Genomic DNA, 19,350 nt, shown 5'->3' on the forward strand with positions numbered 1-19,350 from the left:
TCTTATATATTTCAATAAGATACCTCTCGTTCTTCTAAACTCCAATGAGTAAAGGCCCAACCTACTCAGTCTTTAATCATAAGATAGTCCCATCATTCCAGGAATCAACCTAATGAACATTCTCTGAATTGCCTCCAATTGTTCATATCTCTAATCCTTTACTAGGCTTTTCCAGCTGTTAATCCAACTGAGAACTCAGAACCCCTGCTGAGATAATTGTAACTTTTGAAACTCAGCCAAGCATTTGTAATGACAACCCTTGGGGAAATGTCAACAAAGATCTCTATTGAAACTGCTTCAACATATGCTACATCAGCTTGTCTGTCAATAAAAACATTCAAGCAGAATTTTTTTTAACAATCACTGACAGCTGCAGCCAGTATTTTTTAAACAGTTTAAAAAGTGGGGGATTTCATAAACTTTAGATCATGACAGTTAAACAGACCTTATCCATCCTTCAAGAACCTTTACATCCACTCCATCAATTCTGAACTTCCACACTACAAGTCCTTGTTATAGGCAAAATGGGATGTTTGAATTCAGCACTAAGTTTAAATGGCCCTGCTGAGTTAAGGTTTCCCTCCTGTGTTAATCACACCCCACCTCCTTCCCTTTACCGGTAAAAATGGATCTGTCGGAAATGAGTGCTGGATGTCTGCATCCAGGTGCTGTCCAACATTTTTAAAGGATGACTCTGCAAAAATTCTGTTTCTCTTTCCATAGTTGCTGCATGACCAGCTGAGGATAAACAGCAAAAGCTATGAGCTGTCAGCCAGACAGATGGCAAAAGTCAAAATCACTGATTGTTTTCCCTGAATAAAGTTTGTAATCACATATGGTCCTTAAACTAAAACGTTGGAATTACACAAATATGTTTATCTTATTATTCACTGGGAAGTGATGGCCCTGCTCACTGTATTTGTGCTGCAACAGATTTGAGCGTGGGACATTATTTTTGGGCAGGCTTTTCCAGTCAGCAAGCGGCAGCGGGGCTCGCTCGCCGATGCGTAAAATGACGTGGGGATATGTTGGGTGTGCATCTCGACGTCACCCCACATCATTTTGATTTTCAGTTCAGCGGGCAAACAGCCGAATTGGCTGTGCGTCCGCCGAACAGTCAACGGCCTGTTAAGGCCATTAAAAAACTAATTAACCTCATTGATGGACCTGCCCGACCAACCTTAAGGTTGGCGGGCAGGCTGGGAGCCCAGGCGGGCTTCGGAAAAACATGAAACCTCATCCACGGGCGGGATGAGGTTTCATGAGGGTATTTACATTTTTAAGAAAGGTTTCAAAAAAACTTATGGACTTGTCCCAACTCATGTGATAGTGTCACATGAGGGGACATGGCAGGGAAAAATTTTAAACATGTTTATTAAAAGTTTTAAACCGGAGCCAATCTCCCTGAGGCAGCACTTTGCCTCAGGGAGATATGTGCGCACTTTCACACACATGCGCGAAAGAGCACACTCCTGGCTGAGGGAATTCCCTCCCGCCCGCACAGGGAGCACATGGCACTTCCTGGTGGATGTCACATTGCGCAGGCCTTAATTGGCGCACCCACTTAAAATGGCTGCAGCCCCCAACTGGGGGTGCCCACCGGCACCCACTCCCATACTTCCTCCCCCCGGGGGGAAAATGTTGCCCTTTGTTTCCAACTCATAGACAGACACAAAATTCTTGTTAAATCAAGGCTTTAATTTTAGGCATTAAGGAATTACACATCACAGCAATTTGGTGAATAGGAAAATGAACTGCAAGTATTTACATCTAAAATTCACGTCACATATTCTGACATGCTAACACAATATATACAGTAAAATCCCACTATGTACTTTTACCAGTGCGCCCTTGCTAGTCCCCTTACAAAAACGGTAAGCGGCAGTTCTATTAAGTACACAAAAAATGGTGTTGAGTTGATCTTTTAAGTGTAAAACTAACCATGGGTCTGGCAACAGGTCACCTACCATAATGGTCAAGTGATTTTTTTTTTAACCTTTACCCATCCCTATCCCAGCTTTAGAAGCCAATTTGGCTTTAAGAATTTTCCTTTAGCCTGCAGGTGATTTGCTGAAAATTATTCTGCCAAGCCCCTGGACATCTTTTGCCAAAGTTAAGATCTAGGCAGTAGAGATTCAGCTGTTCCTGAATGTAGCTACCCAGCTCCTACCATTTTTTCCTAAGTCAGGACACATGGTAAATGTCTGCAGCGAATTACTTTCCGGCCTGGGTCAGTCACAGCCCCAGGTGTGCAGTAAGGGCCATCGAAAATCACAGAATGGAAATTCAGTATTAAAGAAAAACCCTTTACACAAAAGGTCAATCCCTCATTAGCGGTCTCGTTCTCTGCCCTTTTTATAAAATTAATAATTACACAGCATTCAAAAGGGAAGATTTGTACAAGGAGTGATATTATTCAGCCACTGAAATGGTCCAATAGAGACAGACACAATTTGGAAAGGGGGGAACAACTTCACATCACTGTGCGGAAAATGCTGACAAGTTTTAAATCAGAGCAACTCCATGGTTACAACAGGCAGTTTAAACTCCATCATTTCTAACATTGCTGCTGTACAGAAAAACGGGACTGTAAATTACAAGGCTCACAAAAATACATCTGGCATGCTTTAGTTACAGGACACACTCCAGGGCCTGTGTACTGCGAAGAAAGCACTGCAATAGCTTGGTAAATATTAAATAAGAATGCTGCCTATTAAGAGGCACATTACTGTTATACATCAAAATGTATTTTTTATTTTACAATTTCTTTCCACACTTCATTTTCTTTTCCACAAAATCTCCAGTGGAACTCTTGACTTATGAAAGAAAGTTAAAGTTGAACAAAAAATAAATTAAAATGACATAAATTTCTCTTTGTTTTTAAGATAAAATTTTCCATCTTCCAAATGTCCCGAATGGAAATATCCAGTAAACGGATGGGGACGTTGACCGTGCAGAGTTTACATATGATGGCTGGAGCCTGCATATGCCTGCAGCATTGAGGATTGAAATGAAAGAGGCTGACAGTTATTCTCTGCTTCAACAGCCTTTTCACATTTTCCCTGGACAACAGCTGTCTCCAATTGAAATCCAATTGAGTAGTTACTGTAATATATTTGAAAATTTCACTGTCCACCCCTCTTTCCACCCTCTCTTATCCTGGGGAAGAAAAGCACAATACCTGGAGCCTGGAGACTATTCTGTGTCCTGGTGATTGGACAGTGTTTCTACACAAGAGTGATTTCTTAGAATTCTATACTTCAGGCCATTCAAGAGTCCTGCAGTGTTCAGCCCCCACCCACTATCATCAACCGAGAATACACTGGATCACAGAATACTCAATGATACAGGTACAGTTACAATCACTTTTCAATTCTCTTCACTTTTAGCTTCTCTTTTTGTTAATACTTACACTACCCTTTCTGAACAAATCTCTGACGTGCCTCTTGCTTTATTTACAGCTTTCTCTCAGTAGCACACCTTGCTCATGTTACCCCACATCTCTGCTATAACAGGAAATGTCCCGAATGGAAATATCCAGTGAATGGATGGGGACGTTGACCGTGCAGATTTTACACATGATGGCTGGATCCTGCATATGCCTGAAGCATTGAGGATTGAAATGAAAGAGGCTGACAGTTATTCTCTGCTTCAACAGCTTTTTCACATTTTCCCTGAAAAACAGCTGTCTCCAACTGAAATCCAACTTTTATAACCCTGCTTTTACTGTGATCTGTCTGATATCATAACAATTCTTTCACTCATAGATAAGCTGTCAAAAACTTGCTTTAGAACACAGTGGTCAGTTAAAATACAAATTCTGTATAGTTCCCCAACTGTTGTATAAGATTTTTGTATTTTTGTACTTGTTGCATTGTGGCTTGTAAGGTCAGGGCTGTATAATGCTTTACATTTCAATGCATCTTCAGGTACATGATATCCATGAGGCCCAAAACATCCTGAATTCCTACATGAGTCAGATGATAAAGACCAATGTTATATAATTGGTATGGAAAGGAGAGTGCGAGAGAAGGACCCTGGGACAGGCAGTCAACATCACCTAGAGGAGAGTGTGAGAGGAGGACCCCGAGCCAGGCAGTCAGCAGCACCTAGCACCTAACATCACATCAATGAACATAAGTTCATTAGTTGGTGAAAAACTGCTGTTAGGGAGTACCATCAAATAGCTGAGAATTAGAAAAATACATTTTTTTAAAAGGGGCTATTTACATTTAAATAAGAAACACAATCAATAGGGAAATAAAGTTAAGTTGAGGACAGGTAAAATAAAGTTGCATAAATAAACCAAAGTAAAATAAAGTTAATGCAAGGAAAGTAAATTGAAGCCGTGGCAGGACAGCTTGGTCATCTGGAATGTGTGTCTTGTAATGTGTGGGAAGTTGTGGACGCTATCAGTGTCCTAGATGATCACATGTGCAGGAAATGTCACCAACTGCAGAATCTTGAGCTGCGGGTTTTGGTGCTCGAGCAGCAGCTAGGGCCACTGAGGTGCATCCGCAAGGCTGAGAGCTAAGTGGATAGCACATTCAGAGAGGTAGTCACACTGAAGCTTAGGAGCATGGAGACAGAAAGGGAATGGTTGACTGTCAGGCAGTCCAAAAAAATTAGGCAGGTAGTTCAGGAGTCCCCTGGGATTGGGTTCACCAATCAGTTTCACGTTTTGGATATTGGTTGGTTCCTCGGAGGAGTGCAGTCAGAGCCAAGTTTGTGGCACCACAGGCAGCTCTGCTGTACAGGAGGGGAGGAAGAAGAGGAGAAGAGCAGTAGTAATAGGGGATTCATTAGGGGAACAGACAGGCGTTTCTGTGGCTGTAGACATGACTCCAGGATGGTATGTTGCCTTCCTGGTGTCAGGGTCAAGGATGTCATGGAGCGGCTGCAGGACATTCTTCTGGGGGAGGATGATCAGCCAGAGGTCATGGTTCATGTTGGTACCAATGACTTCTGTAGGAAAGGGGAATAGGTCCTGAAAGCAGACTTTAGGGAGTTGGGAAGAAGTTTGAAAAGCTGGACCTGTAAAGCAGTAATCTCAGGAATACCCCAGTCCCACGTGAGAGTGAGTATAGAAAGAGGAGAATTGGGTGAATAAATACGTGGTTGGAAAGCTGGTGTAGGAGGGAGGACATCAGACTTCTGAGGCACTGGGACCGGTTCTGGGGAAGGTGGGATCTGTACAAGCCGGATGGTCTACACCTGAGCAGGACTGGGGTGAATATCCTCGCAGGGAGATTTGATAGTGCTGTTGTGGGGGGGTTTAAACTAGATTGGCAGGGATTGGGAACCTGAGGGCAAACTCAGAGCAGGGAACGGAAGATGGAGAATTAGTGAGTGAGTCTGAAAGACAGAAACAGCACAGGTTAAAAAGTGTACAGCACAGGAATTTGGCAATGTTAAAAGGTATATATGTAAATGCAAGGAGCATAATAAATAAAACCAGTGAGCTGAGGGCAGCATGATATCATCGTTATACTGGAAATTAGGCTTAATGAGCGGCAAAATGACAGCTCTGGGTTTAGAGTTTTCAGGCAGAATAGGGAGGGGGATAAAAAAGGTCGGGTTGTAGTATTATTGGTTAAATAATCAATTACAGTTGTGAGGGGGGATGATATACTAAATGAAGTATCAAATGAGGCCCATGTGGTTTGAGCTCAGAAATAAAAAAAGAGGCAGCCATACTGCTAGAAGTGTACAATGGACCCCCGAATAATGCAAGGGAGTTAGACATATTTCTGAGTGCAAAAACAACAGGGCAGTAACTGTTGGGGATTCAACTACCCTAATATCAACAGGGATACAAACAGTGTGAAGGGCACAGAGGGCACAAAATTCTTAAACTGCATTCAAGAGAACTTTCTCAGCCAGCACCTTACAAGCTCAATGAGAGGGGGAGCAATTCTAGATTTAGTCTTAGGAAATGAAGCTGGGCAAGTGGATGAAGTAGCAGTGGGGGATCAGTTTGAAGATAGTGACCATAATATAGTTAGATTTAGCATCATTATGGAAAAGGAGAAAGATAGAACAGGAGCAAAAGTTCTAAATTGCGGGAAGACAAAATTTTACAAAGCTGAAAGATGAGCTGGCGAGAGTGGGCTGGATACAGCTATTAGAAGGAAAAACTGTGGGAGGCATTCAAAGGTGATATTCTATGGGCACGGTGTAGACATGCCCCCACAAAGAAAAAGGGTGGTACTGCCAAATCTAGAGCCCCCCTGGTTATCCAGAAGCATACAGGCCAAGATGAAGCAGAAAAAGAAAGCTTATGAAAGTCAGAAAAGAAAATACTGTAGAAAGCCTAGAGGAGTATAGAAACTACAGGGGTGAAGTAAAAATGGAAATTAGGAAAGCAATGAGAGGTTATGAAAAAATATTGACAGGTAAAATCAAAGAAATTCCTAAGATGTTTTACCAGCACATTAAGAGTAAGAGAAAACTAAGGAAAATGTAGGGTCTATCGGAGATTTCCAGGGTAACTTGTGAGTTGATACAGAAGATGTGGGCAGGGTTCTCAATGACTACTTTGTCTCTGTCTTCACTAAGGAGAGGGATGACGCAGACATTCTAGTTAGAGGAGGAGTGTGAAATATTGGATAAAATAAGCATAGCGAGAGAGGAAGAACTGGAGGGGCTGGTATCCTTGAAGGTGGATAAATCACCAAGGCCAGATGGATTGTATCCCAGGCTGTTGAAGGAAGACAGGGAGGAAATAACAGATGCTCTAAGGATCATTTTCCAATCCTCACTAGATATAGGTGAGGTCCCAGAGGACTGGAGGTCTGTGAAGTTGTACCATTATTTAAAAAGGGTGCGTGGCTTAGGCCAGAAAATTGTAGGCCAGAAAATTGTAGGCCGGTCAGTCTGACTTCGGTGGTGGGCAAATTATTGGAAACAATTTTGAGAGGCAGGATAAACTGTCACTTGGAAATGCACAAATTGATCAGGAATAGTTAGCATGGTTTTGTTAGGGGATGATCATGTCTCACTCGCAATATAATTTTTTGAGGAATTAACAAGGAGGATGGATGAGGGTAGTGCAGTGGATGTTGTCTACATGGATTTCATTGAGGCATTTGACAAGGTCCCACATGGCAGAAAAGTGAGATCTCATGGGGTAGAAGGGAGGGCGGCAGATTGGATCCAAAATTGGCTCAGTGACAGAAAACAAAGGGTAATGGTCGATGGATGTTTTTGCGAACGGAAAACAGTTTTCAGTGGTTCCACAGGGCTCAGCGTTGGGCTCTTGCTGTTTGTTGTATATATTAATGATTTAGACTTAAATGTGAGTGGTATGATTAGGAAATTTGCAGATAACACAAAAATTGGCTGTGTAGTTGATAGAGAAGAGGATAGCTGTCGACTCCAGAATGATATCAATGATTTGGTTGAGTGGGCGGAGAAGTGACAAATTAAATCCAATCCGAAAAAGTGTGAGGTAATACATATAGGGAGGGCAAACAAAGCAAGGGAATACTCAATAAATGGGAAGTTATTGAGAGGGTTTGAGGAAGTGAGACACATTGGAGTGCACGTCCACAGGTCCTACAAGGTGGCAGGACAGGTGGATAAGGTGGTCATGAAAGTATATGGAATGCTTTCCTTTATTGGGTGAGGTATTAAATACAAAAGCAAGGATGTAATGATGGAACTGTATGAAATTCTGATTAGGCCAAAGCAGGAATTCTGGTCACCACATTGCAGGAAGGACATAACAAAAACAAAAATACTTGGAAAAACTCAGCAGGTCTGGCAGCATCTGTGGAGAGGAGCACAGTTAACATTTCGAGTCCGAATGACCCTTCAACAGAACTAAGTAAAAATAGAAAAGAGGTGAAATATAAGTTGGTGAAGGACATAATTGCTCTGGAGAGAATGCAGAAGAGATTTAAAAGAATGTTGCCAGGGCTTGAAAATTGCAGCTATGAGAGGAGATTGGATAGGCTAGGGTTGTTTTCTTCAGAACAGAGGAGGCTAAGGGAGGCTAATTGAGGTGTACAAAATTATGAGAGGCCTAGATAGGGTACACAGGAAAGACTTGTTTCCCTTAGCTGAGGGGTCAATTACGAGGGGGCATAGATTTAAGGTGATTGGCAGAAGGATTAGAAGGGACATGGGGAAAAACTTATTCACCCAGAGGGTGGTGGGCATCTGGAATTCACTGCCTAAGTTGATGGTTGAGGCTGAAATGGTCAACTCATTTAAAAGGCATCCGGATCTGTATCTGAAGTGCTATAACCTGCAAGGCTATGGACCAGGTGCTGGAAAGTGGGATTAAAATGAGCAGCTAGTTTCTTTTTTCTCTTTTTGTCAGGCACAGACATGATGGGCTGAATAGCTTCTTTCTGCACTGTAACTTTTCAATGGATCTATGGTTTAAAACAGCAATAAACACATACTATCCCAGTGAAATGTGCAGAAATTTCTCCAACAGATTTTATTTATTCACCCCAAAGTACCTGAAAAATTAATGGGAATTGAGCATGAGCAAGAGAATGAGAAAATGAGAAGAGATGCATCCACCTTTTAAAAAACACAAATCTACATCTGCTTGGTCTTGGGAATGTGAGCATCTCTGGCAGGGTCAGCATTTGTTACCCATTGCTAACTATCTTGAGAAGGTGGTGGTAAGCTGCTGTTAGGGAGGGAGTTCCAGGATTTTGATGCAGTGATAGTGAAGCAACGGTGATATATTTCCAAGTCAGGATGGCATGTGGCTTGGAGGAGAATTGCAGGTGGTGGTGTTCCCATGCACCTGCTGCCCTTGTTCTTTTAGGTGGTAGAGGTTGGGGGTTTGGAAGGTGCTGTCGAAGGAGCCTTGATGAGTTGCTGCAGTGCATCTTGTAGATGATACACATTGCTACAACTTTGCCTCGGAGGTGGAGGGAGCGAATGTTCAAGGTGGTGGATGGTATGCTAATCAAAGGGCTACATTTTTCTGGATGGTGTCAAGCTTGAGTGTTGTTGGAGCTGCACTCATCCAGGCAAATGGGCACCCATTTGGGCGAGGTATTAAATACAAAAGCAAGGATGTAATAATGGAACTGTATAAAATTCTGATTAGGCCAAAGCTGGAATTCTGGTCACCACATTACAGGAAGGACATAACAAGTGTTTACATTTCCTGATATGTTTCCATCATCTGCTTGATTAAAAGCTGGTGGCAGGGTTTCTTAGATGGCTTGTTAGGAAATGTATCACCAGGTGAGTTACTGGAGCCAGGTGGAGCAGGAAGACCCCAGGTTCAATCCCCATGCTGATCTGAATAGGCTGATCTCACTCAGGTAGGGTTGCTGCATTAAGGAAGGGAAGAATCAACCTGGGTTCGTGCTTCTGATTACTAATCAGCAATTCCTACTGGGAAATGTGTGGATGAAGACAGAATTGGTTTATCAGTCATGTCCCCCCATAGTTAGACTGCCTGCTGACACTCACTGTTAGACTCAATATTAAGGCAGTTGCCCACAGTGGGACATTACTACAGGAAGAATCAGCAAAATGGAGTGGAGAGTTGCTTCAGAATTTTAAATGAAAGTGAAGGACATTAATGCAGGGGAATGGAACATTTCTCATTACAAGTACCCAATGTTAGCATCAAGTACTCACAGGCATGTTGCAACCAGAGACAAACCCTCTACTCTGCCCCAACAATGTGCCTCAGCCCACACATCAGAAGAGCAGTGTGACATTTTTCAGTTTCTCACTCCAGCCCAACTGTGGCCTCTCTGGTTGATATTATCAGTCAAGTGCTAAATTGGGCAATTTTTTTACTAAACACCCATGACGGTTGGGATTGAGACTGTGAAACCTCAAATACAATGGGTGGAATTTTCTGAGCCCGCTAGTGGTGGGCGTGATAGGTGGCGTGCACGGAAAATATGGTGGGACCCACTTCACGACAGCGTGAAGGCAGGTTAAGATCTTCCACTCAGCCCACGTTTCCCGCCCTTGGTTGGTGGGGAGCTAATTGTAATACGTTAGCACATAATTAAATGGCCATCCCGCTAGGATCTTGGAACCCCACTGTATCATCCATCCATGTCAGTGGGAAAGTATGCCGACGTGTTTCACAACAGCACACAGGCAACATGCACTTGGCGGCCTTCACTTTGGGGGAACTGAGTTGAGTGAGCAGTAGCATTCTCCACAGCTCACCTGTTGTTTACAAGCCTCAGGGGTGTCGGGGTGGGGGGGGGGTGGTCAGGAAACTGAGGTCTGGCCCTGCAGATGACTGCTGAGGGTTGGGGGGGGGGCGGGGGGGGGGGGGTTGGTGTGGTAGGGGGGCGGGGGAAGTGCGGCCAGCCTCAGAGGCAACTGCTGAGGGTGGGGTGAGGTCAAGTGCTGACCTGGTGCTGCACCCTGCACACAGGCAATTGAGGTGGGAGGCAGGGTAAGCGAGGGAAATGGCCACGCATTAGGGACACCTGTTTAAACTGACCATGCCTCTGCAACTAAGACAAATCAGGCTCAGCCACAGTGATATGACTGGGGTCAGGTTCCCAGCCTGCCTGCTCATACAAGCCACATGAAGGCACCAAAGGGCCACGAAGCACTCCATACCTTACTCCACCCCCCCAGCACAAAATTGAGTCCACCACCACTTTATTGGACCGTGGAGCAGTTCGACTGCACACATTGTACAATCTCCTCACCAATACTGGCTATGTAGCAGTCACTGTTGGAGGCGCTCACAGTCCCTTGCAAGCTCAGCATCATGGTTTGGACCAGTGTCTCCCATGTTGCAGGTTGACAGGGCAGACATGCAGCGCACTGATCTCTGGCCATCCAAGGGTGACCAGCACTCTCCGGGAAGCATTAAGAGGCAGCACATAGGGCCAAGAAAGGTGCTAATTTTAGCCAGGATAACCATGTCTCTCTCTCTCTCTTTCATGCTGCAGGAGGACCACGTCAGGATCATGGATCCTGGTGACCTAGCTGTATGCCTGATGGTCTACAGAGGCCATTGCAGATGGGGGAGAGAGCAACTGAGGCAAAGGCAGGCGCAGCAACCTCATGAAGAAGAGGCAGCAGGGGCTCCCGCACACGCTGCCCAGGAGCGAAAGCGAGCCATGACTTGTCGGCGCCTAGCGATGCCTAGGGTCTATAGATGCCACCTGCCATTCCTGCAAATGACTGAGAATCAGTGTCACCAATGACTGCATGTCTAGGCTCACATCTGCCACTTGCTGCAGGACTTGGTGCCAAGGGGACATGGAGGGCATCCACTGCCAGTGGCTGTGAAAGTGACTGCGGCGTTCAATTTCTATTCCAGTGGCTCCTTTTAGGGCTCCACAGGTGACCTCTGTGGGATTTCACAATCCACCACCACAAATGCATCCATGAGGTCACGAATGCCATCTTTTCCATGGCACACAACTTTGTGCATTTCGCCTGGGACCGGGACAGCCAGGATGCAAGGGCCATTGGATTCGCCCTGATCTCGGGATTCCCACGGGTGCAGGGTGTGATTGACTGCACTCGTGGCGCTCAGGTCTCCATCGCTACACTCAGTGGACTTCATCAACCACATGGGCTTCCACTCACTGAACTTGCAGCTGGTATGCGACCACCAGAAATGCATCCTGCAGGTATGCGCACGGTTTCCAGGGATTGTGCACGACGCCTATATCCTGAGTCGCTCGCAGATCCCTGCAGTCTTCTAGGGTCCACAGAGGCTGCAGGGTTAGTTCCTTTGGGAGAAGGGCTACACGCAGAGGTGGTGGCTGATGACACCCCTGCGGTGGCCTCAGACTGCAGCAGAGCAACACTATAATGAGGCTCATGCAGTGGCTCGCAACTTGGTGGAGCAGACCTTTGGGATGCTGGAGATGTGGTTCTGGTGCCTGGACCGGTCCGGTGAATCCCTGCAATATAGTCCACAGAGGGTGTTACACATCATCGTTGTCTACTGCGCCCTTTACAACCTGGCACTGCAATGGGGTGAGGAGCTGGCTGAGGAGGAGATGGAGGAGCTACATGTCTCCTCCAATGAGGAGGACGCTGACGGGGATGAGGGTGAGGGGGTCCTCAGTGATGATGTTGATGGGGATGAGGGTCTCACACTAGCTAGATGAGGCAGGCGCACTCGGGAGGCCCTCATGGCTGCCAGGTTTGTGGAGGATGATGACGACATGCAGTGAGGCATCCCCATAGATCCTCACATTGCAATTGTGAATGTTTGACTTCAGTCTGGCTTATCACAGTGCCAATACCCTCTATGAGAATGCTCCTGTCATGGAAATGCAGTGGAGGCCCTAATTGTCTCTCGATCGCAGGAGGGTGATGACAACATGCAGTGAGGACACTCCATAGATCTTCACATGGCCTCTAAGAATGCCTGACTCCTGTCTGCCCGAGGACAGCTCATTTGCACTCCATGATCAGGACCATCTCAGAGATGCAGCCATGAAATTTTAGATGCATCTGATGCTGTGTCTGCCTTTAGCACCTCAGCCCTTCAGGAGCTGGTGCACAGCATCACTGGTCACAGATGCTGGTGTGATCGGGCCAGCCCCACCTTAAAGGTACTGAGAGCACGCAGAGAGAATGATGGAACTCTAAGGCGCTTGCCCACTACATTCTGGCAGCAATGACCGGCACTGCCGAGGTGCAGGCATTAGTAATGTTTCCAGGGAGTGGGAGGCTGGACTATCACTGTGGTCTGAAGGCTGCACAGAGCACAGGGCACAGGGAAGAGGCCCTAGACTAAGACACCTGACTTTTATCTTGTGCTGGAAGGTTTCACATCTGAGTGCCAAGAACACTGCTCATCAGAACAAGGAACCATAGGCAGGGAGACATTCTTGGGAGTTTATTGACAATAGTGAACATTATGTACAAGTGACTAACACCCATGCCCGGGCTGTGCAACTACTTTTAACAGGTCCAGGCAGCGGGCAATTGACGGGGGAGTCCCGCCCAATTGTTTATCCCTCTTCCGCGGCTACGTTCGCGGCCGGATGTCCCTGGAGAGGGAGCACGTGGTGTCTGCCGGAACTCTCGAGGCCTTCCGTGCCCGGTGGGCACCGCGGGGACTGGGGTGTTTTGTTGACCCCTTTAATCACATTTTGATTTAAAGTTTGTAAGTTTCCTTTAAACTTTGTTCTTGGTTTTACAGCTGACCTGAATTAGGGGCTGTGCCTGATTTATCCCCATTTTGTTAATTTGGGTTTATTGGTTTTAACTCAAAAGAGTTACACCTTCTTAACCAAGAGTTCAAATCTCACAATGGCAAACTATGAAACAATGTAACTTGATCTGAAAACAGATGGAAACGGGTTTGTACTCGAAAGAATTACTTTTACCTAACTTTCATAACCCTGCTGATATGGCTTGGTGCTCCCCAGACATCTACAGCGGAGGTGGAGGCAGCCTGCTGATTGTGATGCCCTGTTTGTGATGACTTTGACGGGCATCCTCTGGAGGGCCAAGAATTGGAGGGCCCCGGCCTGCTTTCGGAGTCATGCTGTGGCACCTTCCTCGGCCTGTGAAGCTGGATCCGTGGAGGTCACAGGAAGAGGGGAGTCAGATGGGCCAGTCACTCCCAGAGTCGCCTGGGTGGATGGCCCCGGAGCCTGCACCTGCTGATCCTCCTCCCTATGGGTGCCCTAGGCCCCGTGGCTGACTCCATGAGCTGAAGGAGTAGCTGGAGTGAGATTGAGCTGCCCCACACCCCTCTCGCATACACACTGTTGGAGGCTAACTATGACATCGTGATGGAGTTAAGCCCACGCAGCAGCGCAGGAGTGATGTCCTGGATCAAGGTCTCCATGGTGGCCTCCATCCTACCAGTGTTGACCTTGGTGCATTGCAATGCTGGTGCCATCACCTCAGCCTGAAGATGGATGGACTCCTCCATCGTGCCTTGCAATCTGAGGAATGCTGTGGACATCCTAGCTTACCTTTGCAGCTTCAGCAACTGTGCCATGACCGAGTCCAGAGGCTCATCATCTGACTCAGACTCAGCACTGTTCTGGCCTCCAGCAGTCCTCTGAGTGCCACGGACTTGGGAAGTCCCTGCCTCCAGATTCCTCTTCAGAGGTTTCTTTGGTGCTTGCTTGAAGGCTCTGGGTCGTTATCTCTGTCGGCTGCTTCCCAGTTGTGCTTGCATAAACAAGGGGAGATAATTAGTGCATGGCAGTGGCCTGTGTAAGTTGACACATCACTCACGGCATGGTTGTCTGATGGATGTTGCACTGCTGGATCCTCACTTGGTAAAGCAGTTCTGACCTCACTGTCAGCACAGGATCAGTCCTGGTCATCGCCAGCCAGCTGGATGGCTCAGTTTTCGAATTCTGTCAGAACTTGGATTTCCGGCATCCCTCCACCTGTCTGCAACCTTTCCCTACTGTTGTAAGCCAGTTTGTCCTGCATGGATAGAGATGGGGAGAGTGTATCAGGACTTCTGCCAGGCCAGTTGATAAGTATGCCTGGCCTGTGTGGGTGGTGAGTGGTCCATTGGATGGGATCAGGACAACGACGGTGAATGTGAGAAAGTGACTGGTGATGTCCCTTGCACTGGCAGTGAGTGAGGGCCCTGTGTGTGTGTTTTGTATTTTTGAGTGTGTGAGTTGGGAGTGATGAAAAGAGTGACTTACCCTGGCAGAACAGAGGAGATCATCTTTTTGCAGCACTGGGTGGCTGTCCTCCTCTGCAGGGCATTTGCGCTGACCACCGTTACCACCGCCTTCCAAGCCGGGTTGGTGACATTGCTACCCATCCTGCGGCCAGAGTGGTAGTACAGCACACCCTGATGGCCTCCACAACATTCAGCAGTTGCTTGAAGCACCCATCGTTGAAGTGGGGGGCTGCGGTCCTTTTGCCTTTGTTGGCCATGTCTCCCAGGCAGCGGTGGTGAGCTGGTGACAATGAGTGTTTTGCTGGCGGCTGCCTTTTAAAGATGGCAGCCGGCATGATGCAACAGCAAGGTGATGGCGAGTGGGCGAATGAGAGCCTGCCCGCCATGGAAACGGCGTGTTTCACAGGAGCGAATATATAATGAGGCAGATTCGGGAAGATATGGCGTGAAAACCCGTCATTTTCATCAGCAGCTAGGACTCTGTTTTACCCGCCGCTACCACACTTCGTGCAATTCTGGGAAAATTCAGCCGAATGGAGTCAAAACACAACAGAATCTAAAACAGTCCTCACTTAATGAACACTTCTTAGCAGGGTTAAGCAAGAGTTCTGGCTGTATCTTTCCAACTAGTCCATGGTCACGGGGACTGATTAGAAAATCCCTACTGTTGCTCCAGCTTAGACCAGCTGAATTGGCAGAGAGAGATAAGAGGACTTTGAGTCTTGCTGCTCCAGATGATTCAATACCAATGCATGCAGTTTACTCACCTGTGGAGAAACATCCACAGGTTTAGTGGCATCCATCGATCTGCTTCATGAACAATCAAACTGTTGAATAAACACCATTTCCTCTGTCACTAAATTGTATTCTCTTTATTCAAAAGAAAATTCTGATGTAGATTTCCACCAGTTTATTCTGAATGGGTCTACATTTGTGCATAAAAATAGTGGGCCAAGGATTGAAATGCAATTGCTATATATGCTCTACTAGTAAGGATGGTATAAACCTAATTAAAACAAATAGGTTTATGTCTTCATCAAAACAATGAATAGCTTTGTCCACTAATACCTCTAATAGTAACCTGCAGGTTGTGTCTTCCACTCTACCCATAATTCACCATTTGTATTTTCTCCTCTTTTGCTGATTGCTTTTTCCCAAAATTTTCAGAATCGCTGATGCTTTCAAAGCAATTGCAGCACCACAAACCAAGCAATAGGCATTATCTGCTTTTCTCCCACTGTGGGCGACTCTCTGTTAACAATATAATAGGTGATAAGGGAGCTCACATCAGCCATTGCCCTCGGAAACACTGACACCTCAGGTGTACTTTCACTATCAGGGTTTAAATAGGACTCAGATGGTGGGCAACATAAAGGACTGAAATTGTTTATAAAATCATCCAGACAGATGTAAACAGCATAGAAACTACATGTACTATCCTTCTAAACTGGCGCGCTATGGAAATATAGGCACCTGGAGCTTGTAGGGAATGGTAACTGCATGTAAAGATGGTCTTTTTGGGAAATTGGTATAGCAAGTGTTTCTGACAATATTTTGTTCCAGCTTCTTTCCAGACATGAAATAAAGTTGGCTGCTACTGGGATACTGTTCCAGGGTCCTCCCCTGAAGGAGCTGCTGCTACTGGGATACTGTTCCAGGGTCCTCTCCTGAAGGAGCTGCTGTTACTGGGATACTGTTCCAGGTTCCTCTCCTGAAGGAGCTGCTGTTACTGGGATACTGTTCCAGGTTCCTCTCCTGAAAGAGCTGCTGGTACTGGGATACCGTTCCCTAATTATTCATATAATTTTTGCTGGCTCTCTCATCATGAATACTGCAGAGTTAACCCTGCTCATGTAGTTTCCAGCTGTGCTCACCGGATATTTATCAGGGCTTTTTTTCCCCCGCCATTGCGAAAGGGCGCCAAGGTCCACTGCAGCATCACAAATGTAGCTTTGGCTGGGTGTGGCTACCTTAGCACACACTAGGAATCAAACATCAGATCATTTGGTTTATAAGGATTGGCACTACATCAAGCAATGCATTCACTGAATAATCCACAGTGTATTAAACTTTACATAATTCAAGGATCATTTCAAGAGCATTTGGTGGGATAATTTGGCGAATCTGTGTCAAGGATTCTTCTAGAGATTGATGTGGTTGGACTATAGAGAGGTCGGTTCTATCAGAGCTTGGTAGCAGCTTGAAAGGAACTCTTTGCAGAATTATTTTTTTCCTTATTCTTTCATGAAAGCGAGTGTTGCTGGCAAGGCCAGGATTTTTTGCCTATCCCTAATTGCCCTTGAACTGAGTGGCTTGATGGGCCACTTCAGAGAGCAGTTAAGAGTCAACCACATTGCTGAACGATTCAATATCCATCCACACATTTTAATTATTACTGGATTTTATATCAGTTTAAATCTGGTTCATCAGAAAGCTAGGTTTGCAATTAAAAAAGAATTTGAGGGTTGTGGGCCATATTTAACACTGCCTGCCTACGTATAAAATGACACAAACCTGCTCCCTCATAAAGTTCAGCTGCAGCCAGACCAAAAAAAGCCCAAAAGTTAAACAATTGCCAATTTTCTCATCCCAGTGAATTAACAGGACAAGCACTTTCAATGAACATTAAACCTGAAGTTCTTCACCTCTAAAATACTTGAGACATCAAGTCCAAAGAGAATTCTATGCTGATTTTAGAACTACCCTGCCTGAACCCAGGAGAGGCTATCTTGTGCTACTTTATACTGGACTATACATTGCAAATGATTTTTGATATTACTATGGTCCACTTCTTTCTTGAGCTGCCTTGTCAATTATTTCATGTTTTTCTTAGCCCTTGCATAAGTATGATACCTTGGTGACATATTTTACCCATAATTCTTAGCAAAGGTGAAACGTCATGGGAGACCTGGCAGGCAGAAAATCAAGCGCCTCAATCAGAAGACCAAGGAACAGCAAATAGAATAAGGTAAGCAAAATGGAAAGAAGAGGCAGGAATATAATGAAATGACTTAATATCCTTTGGCGTTCACAACCATCATAATCATCAAATGTCTCATTCATTCTTTGTTTTCCCAATAATCAAAGTGAAATGTATGATTGCAACAGGAAATTTTGGACCTGAAGGGTTGAGGACCCTTCAGAACACTTAAATACTCTCCACACATGACCCTCCAACTGCAAATGCAATCATTAAGCAGCTAGGCCATAAACAGACAGGCCTCCCTTCTCACAGAAACAAAGCACTAGTCCAAATAGTTTCTCAAAGAAATGTAATCTGTTTACGACAAACAGAGGTGGCTGACACCCGTAGGATGAACCAGTGAACACCTTGATTTTGAGCCATTGTTGTGGCCTATTCTTCATTGATGCCATGTTCCCATGGTACTTTGGCCTGATCCTCTTTACCACTGTGGCCAGACTGAGACAGTTTGCGTGTGAAAACCTTTGACCTGCTCCCTTCTTCAAGTGTTTCTTCATTGTCTGTGTAAGTAGGCCTGGGGTAATATGGTTTGGGGGGCAAGGTTGGGATTTCTGCAGGCTCCTTAGGAATAACTCCAGTAGGGGCAGAGTGGCTGCGGCATGGGTGAGCTTTCACCGATTCTATGACATCTGGTTCAGACAGGCTGTACCTTACTGGTATGTAAGGGGCTTCCCCATCTTCGTCTGGGTTCCAGGTCTGACTGGGGACAGAATCTGTCATGTCAGTGCGTGGTGGTTCCATTGATTGGCCAAAATTGCTTTCGCTCAAAGAGGACACCCCGCTGCTGGCGCTGCCAGACAGAGTAGAATTACTGCCATCAAGGCCTGAGTGGGGGCTGGTAGGTGATGCAGGAATGGGATGCAGTGAAGACTGTTTGAGGGAAAAGGAAGAAAGAGGGTTAGTATTCAGAATTCTTTGTTTGTCCAAAAAATAAAAGCCCTTTCATGTCAATACTTTTTACAGGTGGAACATTCCAGCCAAGTAGTTGTTCCATGACAGCAGTCATTGAAAAAGTGAACTTAGAACTGTGACTATGAATGTCAGCACTGTTCAACTGTGCAGAGCATCACAGTCAAATCTGATCTTTTCTCAGTTTGCAAACACTTCTATTGAAAGATTAATTCATTCTTGAATGGATTTTTTCTTTGTGGAGTTACTCATGTTAACATCGACCAATTGTAAAATACTTACCTTGCGTAGCGTTCGTGCAGGCAAGGCAGGTGGTATATCGCTGATGTGGTGATGGAAAGCATCAAAATTCATGGAAAAATGACCTGAGTAAATAAATGAGAAGACTTCACTTAATAATATCAAACCATCACTATCAGAACCATCTTCACCATCACAATTACCAACATCACCACATGGGATCTTCAAATTTTACAGCATAAAAGGACATTCAGCCCATCAAGTTGACACTGACTCTCAGACAGCTATCCTATTCCTCTGTCCTTTTCCTCCGTTGTTTTCCTTTTCAAGTATTTATCCATTTTTCTTTTGAAAGCACTTATACATTTTGCTTCCCCCACTGTTTCTGATAGGGCATTCCTTAACAGGAATTAATCCTTAACATAAGTGAATTTCTCCAAACCTCTCCCCTCATTTTTTCTCATATCCCTCTATAATGAAAGTCTCTCATTCTTCATATCATCTTTTATAAATTTCTTCTGCATTTCTCCATGCTTTATCTCCTTCCTAAACTGGAGTACTGAAAACAGGACACCATTTTACAACTATGGCTGAACCAGTGATTTGTAAAGGTTTAGCGTTACCTTCC

General features: G+C 45.3%; 1 protein-coding gene across 1 annotated transcript in view; it reads right to left on the reverse strand.

Moving 5' to 3' along the window:
• Positions 1-17,945: 17,945 nt before the first annotated feature.
• The window catches only part of dock3 (dedicator of cytokinesis 3), a 1,401,685-nt gene continuing 1,400,280 nt past the window's right edge, over positions 17,946-19,350 (reverse strand). The window contains 2 exon segments of the mRNA XM_041191502.1: positions 17,946-18,443; positions 18,765-18,847. Coding sequence (XP_041047436.1) covers positions 17,946-18,443; positions 18,765-18,847 — 581 coding nt within the window.

The sequence above is a fragment of the Carcharodon carcharias genome, chromosome 7, assembly GCF_017639515.1.
Source record: "Carcharodon carcharias isolate sCarCar2 chromosome 7, sCarCar2.pri, whole genome shotgun sequence".
NCBI classification, from domain to species: Eukaryota; Metazoa; Chordata; class Chondrichthyes; order Lamniformes; family Lamnidae; genus Carcharodon; species Carcharodon carcharias.